The sequence below is a fragment of the Rhinolophus sinicus genome, chromosome 12 (assembly GCF_057876585.1).
Source record: "Rhinolophus sinicus isolate RSI-liver-muscle chromosome 12, RSI-T2T, whole genome shotgun sequence".
In the NCBI taxonomy this organism is placed as follows: domain Eukaryota; kingdom Metazoa; phylum Chordata; class Mammalia; order Chiroptera; family Rhinolophidae; genus Rhinolophus; species Rhinolophus sinicus.
The window spans coordinates 30,455,819-30,472,953 of NC_142512.1; the positions used below are offsets into that span (position 1 = coordinate 30,455,819).

Here is a 17,135-nt window from a genome sequence, read left to right on the forward strand (position 1 = left end):
GCACTCATGCCTACTGTGCTAGTTCTCCCAGATGGCAGAGAAGGGCTCTCATTTTTAAAAAATGCCCAGGAGATTCGCCAACCAAATTAAATGGGAAATGGCTGTGAAAATTATGATGTGCCTCAGGGTCACACGGCCCCTTATCTAATCCTTATTCCTTCCACAGTTATTTAGCCCACTGAGTGCCAGGCACAAGAGCACTGGATTCAGAATCAGAAGACCTGGATTCGAGTCCTACCTTTGTGACTAGTCAGCAGTGAGCCCATTCTTATCTGTGACTAGGAGAAAACAGGAGCTCCAGGCACGTTTGGGGGCAGTACAGCTCTCTGTTCCAGCTGAATTCACAGAGAGATTGCGGGGGCTCCAAGAGATGGGTCTTTCCAGCTTCACAGCGCAGTCCAGTTTACAAAACACGCCCCCGGACAGCCTAACAACCGCCTGTGTCCCTGCTTGGCAGTCTCCGAGTTCTCAGTCTTTCTGATCTCTCATTTGAATTCTCTCCATCGCACAGTTTAAATTCACTTCCTTTGCTTTGGGCCTCAGAAGTAGAAACCAGTATCACAGAGCCTACAGCAATTCAGGATTCAGGCTCCTCTCCCAAAGCCCTTCAGAGGGGAGCGCGCTGAAGAAGTCCTTTGACAACAACGGATGACGGCTGGAGGCCACGCTTATCAAGCAAGACCGTGCACAGGCCCCATGCACCACCTTTGCCTGTGGTGTCTCCCCCAGCCTAGCAGCCCCAATGAGGCGGCCATCACAGGCCCTGTCAGACTGAATGAAGCTCAGGGAGGTGACCTACCAGTGCCCTTTCCCAGCACCTCTAAATTCTCCCTAGAGCTTGGAACTGGTGGTGCTGGGCTGGGACCCTGCAGCGACACCTCCAAAGCCTGTCTGTGATCCCAACCACTCTGTCCCCACCCCTTCCTCCTGTCCACTTCCATTTTTGCTTATTCTCTTAAAGAACAGTACCAGCTCCAGATTCAAAGGAAAACAGAAACCGTCACACCATCAACACAGTTACCTGCACCTGCCACAGTCAGCCTCTACCTGAGTGGAAAAGAAGCTGACACACGTGAAATGACTGGGGACAATGGCCACAAAGCTCTCTGGCTTCGAGCCAGCCCACGGGTTACCTTTCTGGGGCTGAAAGTACCCTCTGATTGCACCCCTGTGTCAATTGGGGATTCACTCCCCACCCCCAAGCTCAAACAACTGTCTGTTTGGTTCATCTGACAGCCAATAGGCTCAAGAACCAAGCTCCTTCACTATCTGGGGAGCCCTGGGGCATATCCCCTGGGCCTCAGTTTCCCCACTGGAATGGTGAGGAGAATAAAGCGCTTTCAAAGCCAGTCAATGGTGAAGGGCTGCACATATGCATCTGAGGCAGCATATAGCGCTGTCTCTTGTCAGTCTTAGTCGGGCCTTCCCGATGAACCATTAAGTCCTGGCAGGACAGGAAGGGTGGCTGCCAGCACTCTCGCCTGCCTTTTCCGCTCCCTGCTGCCCAGGCAGCCTGCAGTGGAGCCCATCAATAGCACACCTCGCTGGGATAAACAAGGCATCCGGGCACTGGAGGCAGGTTTCCTTTTAAGCCCCCCATCTCTCTAGTTTAAAAAACAGTAAGTAGGAATCTCCAGAAGGAGAGAGGTACTAACTGGAAGGCACTGGCTTTGGAGGGGCAGAGAACGCCGCTAAGGGCACTGTGCTGTTCCCATACACTTATCTCGCCTGTACGGTTTTAACGCCTGGGTGGACGCCTCCAACCTGCAGTAGCAAAGAAGCTGTGTTCTCATTGCTGATGCATATGATGGCTAGGAACAATACCAACAATATTATTTTAGTGCCCTGGGAAAAAATTAGCAAGTCAAATATTGAATCAGGCCTGGAGCACCACATGCTAAGCAGGTTGCTTTGATCTTATCCACACTAAAAGCTCTATTATTGAATTTAAAGTCAGTGAACACATATCAGACCAATAGACAATGAGTATCTGAATGCGTGTTTCAGAAGCAAGGAACATTCTGACTAAAGGAAGAAAATATCAAAGTTACAGCTGCGATGGAAACACAAATTTGCCCTCCCTGTTCTTATGGGGCTACAGGCTCGGCCAGCCAACCAAAATGTTTTGTCTCTGAAGGAACTGCGGATGGCCCCGGAAACACCTGCTGAGCTCCCATTTTTCTGGAACCAACGAGGAAGGGGTTTCTCACCTACCTACCTAATTTGAAGAAAGGAGTTTGAGATGGCAAGCAAGCCAGTGTGCACATTCTGCACATGGTACGGCGCCCTCTGGTGGCCGTTTCTCTGGGAGGCTACCTGGCTCCCCAAATTTCCAATGATCAACCTGTTGAGTGTGCCAGGCCAGGAAAAGGAGCTTTAAAGAGCCAAAGGGAGCGATGGAAGCAGCTGATCACGAGGGGAAAACTATCTAGTTGATCAGCCTGGGAGACTGTAAGTACCCAGGAGGGCCCAAAGAAAGAAATAACTGGGGCAGTAAACTTCCCATCGAGGATGGCACCGCCCCCCACCCCATGCCAAGCCAAACAGCAAACGCATATCCCAAGCCAGGGGTTGGCAAACTACAACTTGCCTGCTGGTTTTTGTACAGCCCAAGAGTTAAAAATGGTTGTTACGTTTTTAAGTGGTTAAAAACAGACAGGTATTTTGTGACACGTGAAAATTACATGAGATTTCCATGTCAGTGTTCGGCTCATTCATGAATAGTTTGTCTGTGGATGCTTTTGTGCTACACCAGCAGCATGCAGTCGCTGCAACAGCCAGCTGTATGGCCTGCAGAGCTTAAAATGTTGACTATTTGGCCCTTTCCTCCTGCCATTCCCAAGGTCAGACCCTTCGAGTCAGGTCCCCAAGCCCACCCTGCCCACTGCAGCATGGGGTCTGCAGCCTCTGTAAGACAAAGGTGTGTAGGTGGGGGAAGGGAGGCGTCGCATTTCAGCCCAACCCCTACACACTTACCATTTTATTATTGATTTCATGGAAATGAATCTCACAGACTTTCTCCACAACGTCTTCATTCTCAAAAGTGACAAAACCAAACCCTAAAGGAAAAAGGAAAACAAAAATAGAGAGGGGGGTGAGTACAGTTCGGGCCGGTCCACCTATTTTTCTTTGCTGTGCTACAGTGGCAACAGGCTCCTGGTTTGGGGGTGGGGTGGATCCTCTGGAGGGGCACCCACGTTGAGGAAATGATTTCTAATTTGTATGGAGCACCCTTCTTCCAACAGTGAGGAAAAGTTAATGATTTCACCCACATGCGGTGGGCGTCGTGTGGTTTACATTTGCCCCGAAGCAAACAAGAAATTTACTTGTCTGTTATTTACAAGGGTCAGAGCCCTGTAGCTCTCTGCCCAGCAGCAGGCGGGTGGGCTGCCCAGAGTGGCCAGGCTCACTGTGGGGCCACGCTTGCCCTTTCCGCGATGGAATGGCCAGCCCTCGGGTCGGCCTCCAGACGGAGGCGGTTATTTGTCCTTTTCTTCCTGAATTACTTCCTCTAATACCTCATCAGGACATCCTGAGGCCTGGAAGAAACTATTAAAAGTTTCGGGCCTCTGTTCTACGCAGGCATGCTTTTTCTACTGCTGCTTCAAAAGCGCTACAGATTCGGGGCAGTTTAAGACTGTTTGATGCCTGCTGTCAGCCTGTCAGCTATCCACTGTATTTACTCGGCTGGAGACCGCCTTTGCTAGACAAGCCGTTCTGAAGAATTTTGGCAGGCGACCACGGCTCAGCATCCTGAGTTTCCTCTTGCTACCCTCCTGCCCCTTGCTCTCTTCTCTTCTTGCCCCCAGCAGGGTCTCCAGCACGCAGCCCCATCTGTGACCCCACTAGGGGAGCACTGCTGTAACACACGCTCCCAGGACGGTACCCCACCGCGGATGAAACGCAGCTGCCACGTCAGTACCAACAGCACAAAGGAACACAGGCAGAGAGTGCGGACCCTGATGGGGAGGGAGCCAGCCTGGGTTCTAGTTCTGATTTTACTTAAAACTTAGGTGTCCTCCTGGGAAGCTCCTTCCCCTCTGAGCCTCGAGGTTTGCGCCTGCAAATGACTGGTGGTGAGTGTGGACGCTGGGTCCCACACACGGGGGCACAACCCAAATCAGAATTCGTATGACGCGGCTTGGGAATGAATGTTTGTCTCCTCCCCAAATTCATAGGTTGAAATCCTAACCCCCAACGTGATGGTGATGAGGTGGAACTGCAGGGAGGCATTTAGGTCATGAGGGTGGAGGCATCACGAAGGGACGAGTGCTGGCATTTTCTCTCTGCCATGTGAAGATACAATGAGAAGCCAGCTGAGTGTCACCAGGAAGAGGGGCCTTCACCAAAAACCTGACAATGAGGACACCCTCAGACTTCCAGCCTCCAGAACCGTGAGAAACAAATTTCTGCTGTTTATAAGCCCCCCCGTCTACGGTTACTTTGGAACAGCAGCTCGAACTGGCCAAGGCACTCTCGTCCCGCTTTGGGGAGGAGAACCTGGCCGAACACAAACCTGGACACACCAATGAGGAAGACGCAAGTCAGAAGGGCTATTTTTGTGTTATAAGAATTGGCGTTTCCTGTCAATGAGTAAAAATATAGATGCTTCGTTTTCAAGTTTCTGTGTCTATTTTGGGTCCCAGGAACCCAAGGTGGAGAGAAAACCTCTCCAGTCCCTTTCTACCACCACCATGTTCTAAGGAACAGCAGAGAACAGGCAGCTGATACACTGAGCTTCTACATCATAGCTCCTGCGGGGTCTAGAAGATTCCTTGGGAAACGGGTGACAAAGGCCACTCCCTGCTCTCAGACCATTTCCAGCAAGACAGAGGGCGAGGACCACCACACAAATGGCAATCATGATCTTTATTAGGACGTATAATTTATTACCACACACCAAACAGCAGGCCTATGTTCCCAGTCCACACACCCCAGCCCATCATAGACACGTAAGACGGAAGGTCAGACATGCCACAAGAGGGGACACAAGTATTTGCTGCCAGGGCTCAGAGTCGACAGCGTCATCTGGGGAGAAGCTGGGTCCTCAGACACAGTAATACTTCGTTTGACACGAGGACTTTCATTAGCTGTATACAGTCCCCGCTAAACCAGGCCCCTGCAGGGAGCTACAATGAGTCCTCTGGGTTCCCTCTGCCTGGGCGTCTCCTCCTCTTTGGCCCTTGGTCCCATATATTATGTGCAGAGGTGGACGAGGGCCACTCCCAGAGGCAGTCTCCAAGTGCTTTCTCTTTGGGCTCTGTTGTGTTGGTCCTCATGAAAACCATCAGTTAAACCTGTCAGCCAGGCAGGGACCCCTGCAGCACAGAGGAGAGCTGCATCACTGGTTAACCCGCTCCTTCCTGCCTACCCTCCTAGAGCCCAAATCCTAGGGGCCCCTCAAGAAGGGACTGAGAGGCAGAGCCCTTTAAAGGTTATTAGGGGAGGGCAGGGGGCACGGCAGAGGATGTGGGGATCTGCTAGCACTGGCTTCAAGGAGGAGGGCAGGCTGGGGCCTCACTCACTCTGGGTCCCCATGATGTATAGGCCCTGACACCCAGCCAGTGCTGAGTGGCTGCTGGCTGAGTGAATGACTGAACGAGTCATTTCCGGTCCCCCGGGGTCTGAGCATCTTGCTAATCTATCTGCATCACTGCCTCCCCCTTCAAGACTGATTTGGCCCTTCCTTCTGCATTTACAGGCTCCCGCGTCATGGAGGATGCAGAGAGCAACAGGCAATATCCTTCTTCTTAATTCGTTCCCTAAAAGGTGTAAGTCAGAGGTTCCTGTCAAGGAGAGCACCTCCCCTGTACAGACCTCACCTCTCCCTCATGACCCTCACTTCTAGTTTTTGGGTCACCCTGGATCTCATTTGTCTCTGAAGGTCACCACTCTAGCCTGGACGCAAACCCAGGCAACGTGTGAATCCTTAAACCAAGACAGGCCAGTTCTTATGGGGAAACTCACTGCTAATTACGATGAGTGTAATGGGTTGAATAGTGCTCCCCCGCCCCTGCCCCCAAATACATCCATGCCTTAACCCCTGGACCCTAAGAATGTGACCTTATTTGGAAAAAGGGTGTTTGCACATGTAATTAAGTTAAAGATCTCAAGAATTAGTGTGGACCCTAAACCCAATGACGGGTGTTCTTATAAGAGCAAGGAGAGGGAGGCTAGAGACACAGAGGGCAGAGAGGGGAGAAGTCCACGTGAAGATAGAGGCAGAGACTGGAGTGATACAGCAACTGCCCAAGGAAAGCGTGGAGCCATCAGAAGTTAGGAGAGGCAAGGCAAGATGGCCCTTTGGAACCTTCAGAAGCAGTGTGCCCGGCTGTCACCTTGATTTCATTCAGACTTTTGGCCTCCAGAACTGTGAGAGAACAAACTTTTGTTGTTTTAAGTCCCCGAGTTTGTGGTCATTTCTTACGGCAGCCACTGGAAATCAATACAGCAAGGTTACAGGCTATATCGGCAGGTCACACACGATCTCCTCCAGCCAGGCCAATCACACGCTTTGGGTAGAAGGCAGGAAAATGCAGAAGAATTAACCCAACCCATGCATACCATCGGAAAAGAGTATGTCAAGGGCACCACTCCATAAACCGTAGGAAAGCCCGGTTTAAAGCAACTGTTTGCTTCTGAGCACATGAACTTGATCCTGGGTAAGTCACCGTGGGGGCCATAGGTTGAGTTCACTGCCATGGAAGCTGCTTTTCTGTTGTAACCCTTGCCTTCTTGGTACACTGTGCAAATAAATCACTGTCTGAACTCCAGGCCCAGTACCATTCAGAACTCATGTGGCCTGAAGTTCCCCCTCTGTGCCACCACTCAGACAGGAAGAGGTGTGATGGAGCTTGGAGACAGGAATTAAAATGCAGACCGTACACCTGGAAGGGCAGGGGCAGGACTCGCGGTCTCATTTCTAATTCTGACTCTGATATTCTCCCTGCTGGTCCCTTTCCTAAACCCACAGGACTCAAACTTTGAGTATCACAAAAATGAATATCCTGATCAAAGGAGAAATCCTGGATTTCAAGCCTATCTACTTGGATGCATCACAATTTAGCTACGTCAAGACTCATTTGCAGTGCTTTAAAGATCTATATTGTTCCAACATCCCTGTCTGTTTGGCCCAAATAGAGAAAGCAAACTTGATTACCTCTAAAATATTTATTTATTCCATTTGGAGAAAGCAAAGAAGCAATGAAACACTTAATTATCAATACATGTTATGCCTTAACATATAATCATTTTTATCTCACAAGTACGTTATAATTTACAATGAATTAGTAACTCAGTGGCGAACAACCCCCCAAATAAATTAAACTGAGGTGTAAAGACCAAACAACGGAGTCAGAAATTTGGGAGAGGTAGGGTGGTGGGTAGGAAATATCCTTTTTGGCATCAAAATCTTTTTCTTTTTTGAAATTAATTTTTTTATTGGGTGAAATACATGTCACATAAAATTGACCATTTTAATCATTTTTAAGTGTACAGTGCAGGACAATATTGTGCACCCACCACCACCACCCATTTCCAGCACTTCTTCACCTTCCCACACTGACACGCTGCACCCATTAAGCAGTAGTTCTCCGTTCTGTACTCCCTTAGTTCCTCATAACCTTTATTCTACCTCCTGTCTCTATGAATTTGCCCATTCTAGGTACCTCGTGTAAGTGGAATCATGCAGTATGTGTCCTCTGGTGTCTGGTTTATTTCACTTAGCATAATGTTTTCAAGGCATCGTGGTCTTTTGGACAATCTGCTGGGTGTAGAGATTCTACATGAGACTCTGGGAAGGCTGAGTCTTTCTGAGAAGGGGCAAGAAGGACTGATTATTTCCTTCCCATTATTTCCAAAAGAGAGCCCTGCAGGGAATCAGAAATGGGGCCTCATGAAAGACCATCAAACTGAGGTGGAGCAGCAGGTAAGACATGCGTAATTGACCTCACTCAAAAGACACAAGGGCCAAATAATGAGCTTGTGCCCCAGCCGAGTCCCTTCAGCTCTCCAGGCCAACAAGAAGCAGGCCGAACCGGATAAGGGGTGCATGGTGGTGGGGGGCCCCTACTGTGGCCCCTGCCAAGGCAAGGACTTGGATTCACGGTGTGCCTGAGGCTCGCACTTTACCCAGGCCCTTTGGGGGCTCCCATGAACATCCCCACCCTGTGCTGTCTCTCATCTCCCTTGGTCATTAGGGGGCGCCATCCTGGAGCCAGAAAACTCCTCCCCAGGTATTTAAAGTCATTCAAGCCGCCATTCCGAATAGAGAGGAACCCTAGGGACGGACAACTGGGGGCGGGGGTGCAGTGTCAAAGGGTCAAACCTTGGCGGACCACAGGCTAGTTCACCAAAGAAACCCTCCAACTTGTCATCAGCGAAATGATACCTGCCTGCCACTCATAAAGTGCCCACCTTAACTCCACCCATGCTTCTGAGGGGCGTCAGGAGCCAGCAAAACTTGGACAAAGAAGGTGGTAGGAAGGTTAACCCCAAATAAAAAGGGATTTAAAAATGGACATAATACGTAGCAGTTGACAGGGAGCATTTAAAAATGAAATTCTATAGCATTCTCCTGAATGAAGCTATTATTGGAAACAGTAAGCTCTATTTAAGAGATAAGCATTTAACAGTCAAACCCTTTTTCCCTCTTTTATTCAAATGAACAAAACTGAATATTCATCTGAATAATACAAAGCTATAAAACACACACACACACACACACACACACACACACACACACACAGAAAAGAATAGAGATCTGAAAACAAGATACCTCAAAATTAAAATGACCTGCTCCAAACACAGTCACTGAGGAACATCTGGCAGTTAACTTACAAAGAATTTTTTTTAGGTCAGAGAGGGAAAGATGGGAATGGCCTCCTCCAAGCCTCAAAAATCATTTTCTTCTCTTATCATATAGGTCAATGAACACTAATAGGCAATCGCATGGTGCCTAATGCATCTTCAGTGAAAATCAATGCAAGTCATGAGTTAACACACTCGGTTAATGGGGGAAAAAATGAGGGAGAAAAGAAAAAAACACCCAGATTGTTGAGTTTATTCTGAGTGCCCCATGAGGAATTTAAGGTATGTGGACATAAGTATATTTCTAACTGATGCAACCTCCCTCTCCTGCTAATACGTCAGTGTTGAGGGACGTGGCAGGATGTGCGGGCTGCTTCCAGTACAAATACGAGAGCCTTGGGTTTGGGTGTGGGGTGTACTTTCTGTTTCAAAATGTTTCTCATACATCAATCATCCTACCTGGTCCCTATGGCTACCCTATGAGAGGTGGGCAGACACCTCCACTGTCATTTTGCTCAACGGCTTGCTTGGCACAGTTAAATGACTCGTCCATGATATGTCGCATGATTACTAAGTCAACAGACAGCAGGAACTTTCTTGAACCAGTAAGTGTTCAAAGATGGATTTGGTGGGGGTGGCTAGTTAGTTAGCTCAGTTGGTCAGAGTGTGGTGCTGGTAACACCAAGGTTGCCGGTTCGATCCCGGCATGGGCCACTGTGAGCTGCGCCCTCCTTAAAAAAATGAATGAATGAATGAATAAATAAATAAATAAATAAATAAATAAATAAATAAATAAAATGCCAAAGATGGATTTGGTGGCCCTATGGCTCTGACAGGGTGAGAGCCTGGGTCATGAGACATGGAGTCAGAGTCAACCCCTAATGAGCTGTGTGTCTATTACTTCAGCCTGCCCTATCCCCAACTCAGAACACTTCTGAGCCACCTCTGTGGGCTACAAGCAGGTTTGGCAAATTGGTTTCATCTGCCTGGACGTGTTTTCCTGGAACCCTGGATGGAGAAGGTCTGAGGCCCCACCCTGTGGGTCCATCCGATAAGAAGATCAGAGATGAGCAGTACGCACAGATGCATGGGCAGGACAGGGTGGCTTCACATGTCCTGAATTTGCCCTAAAAATATAACTCAGAAGATCGGTCATCAGTTCCAAGAAAAAAAAACACAAGTTGCCTTTCCAAAAGAAATGTCAGTTTCCGATGACGGTCTGCCACTTTAGGATACTCACTGCACGTTACCTGGACGTTAGTGAGATCCAGTCTGAGCTGCCATTAGTTTCCTGAGCACTTTCAGACATTGGGTATAGGGCAAGAGGTGGGGTGACAGTCCCAGCTGTGTCTGTTTTCACATCCAAATGGTAATGTGGACTTTGGGAGCTAAGACTATCATCTCCCACCAAGCCAGGGATGGGATTCCTTTAGTTATTTCTAATGTCTCGTATCCCAAAGGTGGTTATTTATTATCTGTCCACATCCTAAGAATCATTGTAAAAACAGAAAGCTTATCCACATTTACGGAGCAGCGGTTCTTTAACTCAGTCTTCACATCTCCGCCTATGCAGTAGGAATGACTGGTCCCACTTTACAGATGAAGACTGAAGGCCGGGTGGGAGCCTATGTCCGTTTCATCACCACAGCCCACTTTCTTCACATGAAGGTGGCTTATTCCAAACCCCGTATCTCCGGCCATTCTAATGTCCCACCCCTGGCTCTAGAACCCTGCCCCGTCACACTTTGCTGCAGCAGCCCCTCATCCTCATGACACAGCAGAAGGAGAGCAAGGACAGAGTGTGGGAAAGATGTGCTCATCCACTCCAGTTGAATGGTGGCTTCCCCTGCCACCTGATAAGTCCTTCAACAGAAAGGCAGTTGAGGGGATACTAAGGTTTTTCAGAAGTACACAACAAAGATGACCTTTATTTAAAAAAAAAAAAAAGGCAACTAGAGCATCTCCTAAGCCAGTCTAACCTATGACGGGCCCAGGGTGCACGACTTCTTTGGACATTTCCAACCACAGAGCTGCCTGAAACGGGGCTGGAGATTTCCTCCAGCAAACAGGATCGGTAATGAGCCAGCCGCCCTGGAGGCATAAACAGAGAAGCACTTGCTTCCTTGGCCTTATTAAGAACAAAGAACAGGGGCAGGCACACGGCCTGTGATGGACATAGGACCCAGCCCAGGGGCTGGTCAGAACAAAGACATGTGGGCCAGGAGGCCATCAGAGGCAGACGCCTGCTACCACCCTCGCCCAGGCCTAGCAAACAAGCCTGGGACGGATTTGAGGGGTCTGCAGACGTCCTCCCTCCCTTGTAGTATCCCTCTCTCTTTCCCCACACCTTTCTTCCTCCCTGACCCTGAGCCGACAGCTGCCTTTTTCTGGGCCCCTTCCTGTCCTGGCCTTTTCTTCCTGCCGTGTTCCCTTTAGGGGTGGCACTGCAGCCCTTCCATTGTGGCATCATTCATGCACCTGCTGCCTCGTTTACACCAGTAGTTTGGCAGCTGGTTGCTGTAAACGATAATAAAATGCCTTTCCAAAAAATGAAGGAATGTGACCAGACATGCAAGACATCATGATATTAAAGCCATGTCAATTAATTTCTCCCCCTGCTTGATAAACGAGCCCCATTCCATCTCTTAATAATGAGGAGAGAAACAAGAAAAGTTGACACTTAGTTTAATTTATTTTCTCAACTTGCCTGGTCATATTTCTTTCTGCCTTGCAAAGCTGGCTGGGGCTGTGGGGAATTACAAGTGGTCGCGTACCGGCAAGGCACAGATTGGTGCGAAGCGTCGCGGGTCCCCTTTATTCCCACACACCACTTAATCGGGGGTGGGGGGCGACTTGGTGAGCCCGCTCACACCTGCGCCTCTCCAGCCACCTTTGGGAGCTGGGGGGAGTTAGGGACGGGGAAGGGAGCGATGTCAGGCGTGTGGGGAATCAGATAACAGAAATGACACTATCAGATTTCCAATCTAGTAGGGAAGAACTGCACAGACTGAATTCCCTAAATTAATATTAAGCTACGTTGGCGGCATTTGCCAGAGGGGAGCCAATTTCTCAACTGGAAAGGTGCTTTTCTTTCCTTTTCAGCCCAAGGATGCTCTAGCGAACACCCGACCTTGAAACGTGAGCATCAACCTTCTAAAAGTCAGACGCCAACTGTGAACCAGTAGGCGTTTCATTAAGGCTTTAGTTACATGTAATTTTTTTCATATGGCCACCGTATCCTCAGGACCGTTTATGGAGGCCTCTAGACCATAAACCAAGTTGCGGGTAAAAGCGAAGTGTTTCTCCGTGTGGTTCTTTGGCAGTCTTCTGGTAGGGACGGGGCTTGTTTAAAATGCAGGCCCCTGAGCTCTGCCTGCCTCCTAACCTGGATTCTGTGGATATGGACCAGGAATGTGCACTTTACACGCTCTCTAGTGATTCTGATGTCCCCCCAAATCTGACTCAGGATATGCTGAGTAGAGATCATCTGGTCAAAAAAGGAATCCAGGACCTTCTCAGGAAAGAGACTGTCTAAGCTCCTCTTTCACATCAAGGGGCAAACTAAAGCTGTTTTAAGAAGCCTCTGATATCCCTTTTATGGAAAAGCTGGACCTTTTAGCCCCAGGGGCAACTCTCATCCAAGAGATGGGGAGATCAGGGGCAGAGGGCAAGCTCCTCTCCCCCAGGCTCAGGGAAGGATCCGAAAGCAGTTCATACTAAAGTGTAAACGACTGATTTTGCTTAACTCCCCGAGGTATTAGTAGTTTACCTGTATCAAGTCCTTAAATAAAAGCAATTCAGTTTTACTTTAGAATTCCAAACAGGTATTCAGAGACGGGAGATATTTTTTACTGATGGGGGCACCTCCTGAGTCTGGGAAATTAGATGAGTATACGGAGAACTTTACAATGGGTGGAGGTTCTGAAAAAAGAAAAAACCAGAAAGGAAAAGGCGGAGGAGAGAAAGGAAAATAAAGAGAGAGCGAGAGAAAGGGAGAGAAGAGAAAAGAGATTCAGAGAGAGGGGTATGGTAGAGGGGAGAGAGAGAGAGAGAGAGAGAGAGAGACATCTCCAACCATCCCCAACCATTTTTCTAAGAGAGAAATCTGCCATGAATACTGATAGTGTGATTTGAAAGTGGCTGTAGCTGCAGGGAAAAGGGTGTCTCATCCCAGACTCTTGTTAACAGACGGGGAAAAAGCACCTGTGATCCAGGCCAGAAAACCCCAAACTCATTTCATTCCGAGTGCGCTCCATAGCAGTGATTCCGTGAATGACACTTGTCAGGGCAGCAGATTAGTTCACAAACCTATTTTTTGTGCGTGGTGTTCCATCTTGGTCGGGAAAATAGTCAGTTCTTGGCGAGAGAGACACATATTACTGCTGTTAAGTGCCAATATAAACTCTGGGACGCGGTGGTAAATTCACCAAATTAAATCGCTAGACAACTGGCTCGGATCAGGACCCCGCAGAAGGTGCCAGGGTTGCAGTGCGCGCCCAGCAGGGTGGAGGAAGCTGAGGTTGTGCACGCAGCTGGAGCAAGGGCATGAGGACACGCTGCCTCCACGTCTGCTCTGGAAACCACAGAGCCTGGGGCCGGCCTCGGCAGGCTCCACCGCAGGAGCGTGTCCTTCTAAGCCCTTATAAATCCCAGGGCTTTCTGAGCTGGGGAGATACAGCACTGGCTGCACGCTGTACCCTGCAGAGGTGGGTACTTGGGTTGGTACCCCCAGGCTTTCCCCCAGAGAGTGGGTTTCAAATCTGTCACCTTTTCTGACACTCACCCTCCAGCTCCACCCATGCAGGGAGCATCCTTGGCAGGTAAGAGCAAGTTTCAATTTACCTTAATGCCACGGCTGAGGTGGGCTGGAAATGGGCTTAGACTTTGGGCTCAAATCCTGGCTCCAGCAATGACTGGTTGTGTGACTCTGACCAAGTTACTTAACCACTCTGATGACCTTCAGTATCTTCCTTTGTGGGACAGAAACAACATCTATCTCACCAGCCAGGAGGATTGCTTGGAAACACTTGTGAGGGGTTAGCTACTCTGTCAGCAATCACATGAGACTTTTTATGGCTTCTTCCCTATTCCAACCTTTATCTTCACACATGCTTACCTTTGCCCTCTGCTTTGAGCATCACTTAAAATTCATTTCTCATGTGTGTCAGGGAGATGCCCACAGTGCTTTTCCAGCTATAACAAGATTTGGGACAGGGAGACGTAAAACAAGTCACAGGGTAAATTCCCAGGCAGTCTTATTACTTAAAAAGACCCTACTGTGTGCATCCTTTTAGGTAAAAACACAAATCATGTGCTGATGCTTGAGTGCCAGGCCCTGCACTGGCGGAGCAGAGTGTGGCCTTGCTGGCCCTCACCCTGACCACAAATGCACTGCCAGTGGCTCCTGCGTTCACTTCCAGGGCTGGGAGACTGCAGTCCGGCTGCTGCTGAAAAAGCCATGGGCCTCTGTTCTTGAGGGGAGTGCCCTGGTATCCTCTGAAGAGAGAACATGAAGGAAACAGGGAAACAAAGAGGAGAAGGTGGGGTGGACACAGACAAAACCTGCTCCGCAAGAAAGGGTCAGAGGCAGCCCTGTGTCCCACTCACCCCAATATAGAGCACCCTTCAGAAAAGCCCTGGTCTCCCCAGCAGCTGTCTCAAAGACGCCCACCTGCCTCCCCTCTAACAAGTTCTCGGGGAACGGTTACCAGCCTCCAAAACTCCATCAAAAAACCACTACTTGGAAGCTGGCTTTCAGCACTGCCACAAATTATATGACTTTTATTATGAGGTATGGTTGCAGAATAGTCCCAACTGACAGAGCCCTGGCTGGATGCCCACCACGCCCGCCACCCCCTCCGTGCCCCATGCAGAGGGGTCGGTTCTGCCTGCATCTCCAGGGCTCCAGCAGGCCGTGCTGCCAGCAAGCCCACCTGGACTTGGGGGGTAGGTGGCTGCCTGTCGAGGTGTCTCTGCACGAGACACACACACTTATTCACCATGGGGTGGGGGCCTGTTTTATTTTATTCTTCTGGCTGTTAAAGAAACTGTGCTTAACATCTGGAAGCCAGATCTCACCAAGAAGCTGAGACCAGCAGCCCAGGCGGCTTGGTGGGGGCAGCAGCTCTGCCAGGAGCTAGCACTAGCAGAGGACAGCGGCTGGGCTCCCCAGACAAGGGCCTAGGGGAGGAGAAGCAGGTGGGGGCGGGGAGAAGCAGGAACGTGGGGGGGAGTACAGTCTGGAGACTTACTACTCAGGGTGTTCAACCCACCAGAAGCATTAGCACCACCTGGGAACTTACTGGAAATGCAGAATCTCAGGCCCTACCCTGGACTTTCTGAATCTGAATCTGCATTTTAACAAATTCTCCAAGTGCTTTTTAAGCAAATTAAAACCGAAGGAGCACTGGTCTGGAACAGTGATTCTCAACAGTTATTCTTACCTCAGATTCACTCAGGAAAAATTTAAAAAATTCGATGCCCACCCTACATCCTCAGAATGGAGTTAGGTCTGGGGTAGCACCCTAGCATGTGTATGTTTTAAAGTCTCCCCAGGTGATTCAGGTGTGCAGTTAGGGTTAAGAAACACTGGGAAAAGGAAGAACGTATAATGCCTAATTTGCATGTTTCATCTAAAATAATTTCGGCTTCACGAATATATAATATATGGACTGAATGGTTCTAGTGTCCTCACACAACCATTAACAGATAGACACTTGTCTTAGACGGTATTTCATAGCATCCCCCGAAGGAAGAAGGAAAGAAAGGTTACAATGGGAGTATGGCTAGAGTGGCCCCTCCTTTATTCACCTGCTACAAGCACAGCTGGTACCTAGTGCTGTTTATGTGTGACCAGTAAATCGATGTATAGATGACGTGATCTGGCTTTAAGTAAAGGAACCCTCACAAAATGGGCACTGCAGAGAAAACCTGGATGGCAGATAATACTAAGAATATAAGCACATGCCACTATTAGAAAACGGCAAGTTGACCATTTTCTCTTAGCAAGACTCCTCCAGACACAACACCCCCCACCCCAAAACGTGTTCTGATCAGATGGGACAAATGGCACTCAAGTGTGTGAGAAAGAACCCGCTTTCCAACAGAAACTTGAGCTATAAGTGAAAGTGCTTGGAAAACAAACGTCTCGAAAATATTTCAACTTTTCTGGGATCGTGTTGTTAAAAATTATATAACTGGGTCAACTACAAAAGCTCTCATATCTGCATACGTTTAAAACTCAGAAACAGAACTATAAAACTCATTTTTTTTAAATGGACATTTCAGTGGATTTTGAACCCATTTGTTAAAAATATAAAAATGCAACACTTGATTAGTTTGCATGAAAAACTGATGGACATCGGGGAACATGGAAATTCCCAAGCTGAATTTTCAACAAAATCCTTTGCATAACTGGAGGATGGGATTGAAAAATCAGTACCACGATGTAGACAGCACAGTGAACATGCTTCTTCCACTGAGGTGTCTCATCCCATGATGTGCATTTTTCCGTTGCGACAGGCGTTAAATATAAGTATCAAAATAAGCTAGACTTAGAATCCAAACTTTAGAGCTGGATCACAAAGGGTTAAATCAAGAATTTAAAAGAAAGAAGCATATTTAATCACATTGCTCTCACTAAAAATATTCTTTTAGTTATTAATGAAATGTTAAATATCGCTTATTTCAAATGTATCGTACCCTAACATATTCCTGTTTATATAGGTTGTATAATAAACATGATATGTAAGCACAGTGTGCATGTATAGACATTGAAAATTAGGTAAGATATACAGTGGGGGGGGTGTATGTGGTAATTTCTTTGTCTGCACAATTAAAAATTTTTTGGAGATTCCTGCTCTGAACAAGGAGATGGTGTGATTGTATGTCCTGGACTCTGGCTCTGAAGTGGTCATTCCTTAGTCACAGAGACTACAGAAAGCCAGAGGACAGGCTGGGAATGGGTACATTCAGTGACTGCCAGCTGGTGTGGACCCCTCCGGACCCCCAAGGAGGGGCCTTTGGGTGGGACATTCATGGGAGTCAAGAGTCAACCAAGTCCAGGATTTCCTGGGTTTTCCTGGCTCAGGGCACAGAGTGCTTACAGGGCATTTGGGGGATCTACCCTTCCGAGACCCCTGCCCACTACCCGTTAATAGCAGCAATACCCGAACTCGTACCCACACATTTTTCATAGCACCGTATCTTCATTAAAATTTTATTCTATTAGCATTCTGAATCCAAACCACTAAGTACATAATTGCTAAAACATGTGTTAAGTGACGACTTACGAAATGCCAGTTTTATCATATTGTTAATTAACAGAA

General features: G+C 48.3%; 1 protein-coding gene and 1 non-coding gene across 13 annotated transcripts in view; one reads left to right on the plus strand and one right to left on the minus strand.

Annotated features, from left to right (window-relative positions):
- Positions 1–17,135, minus strand: part of MSI2 (musashi RNA binding protein 2) — a 379,844-nt gene that overhangs the window by 74,794 nt on the left and 287,915 nt on the right. For all 12 annotated transcript variants that reach the window (XR_016022877.1, XR_016022876.1, XM_088802145.1 and 9 more), the window contains exon 8: positions 2,977–3,059. Coding sequence is in view for 10 of the 12 variants with exons in the window: in XM_088802145.1 (XP_088658271.1) it covers positions 2,977–3,059 (83 nt within the window). In the remaining 2 variants the exon portion in view is untranslated. The remainder of the gene's footprint in view (positions 1–2,976; positions 3,060–17,135) is intronic.
- On the plus strand, positions 9,445–9,522 carry TRNAT-GGU (transfer RNA threonine (anticodon GGU)). Its single transcript has one exon. It is a non-coding gene; the product is annotated as a tRNA-Thr (tRNA).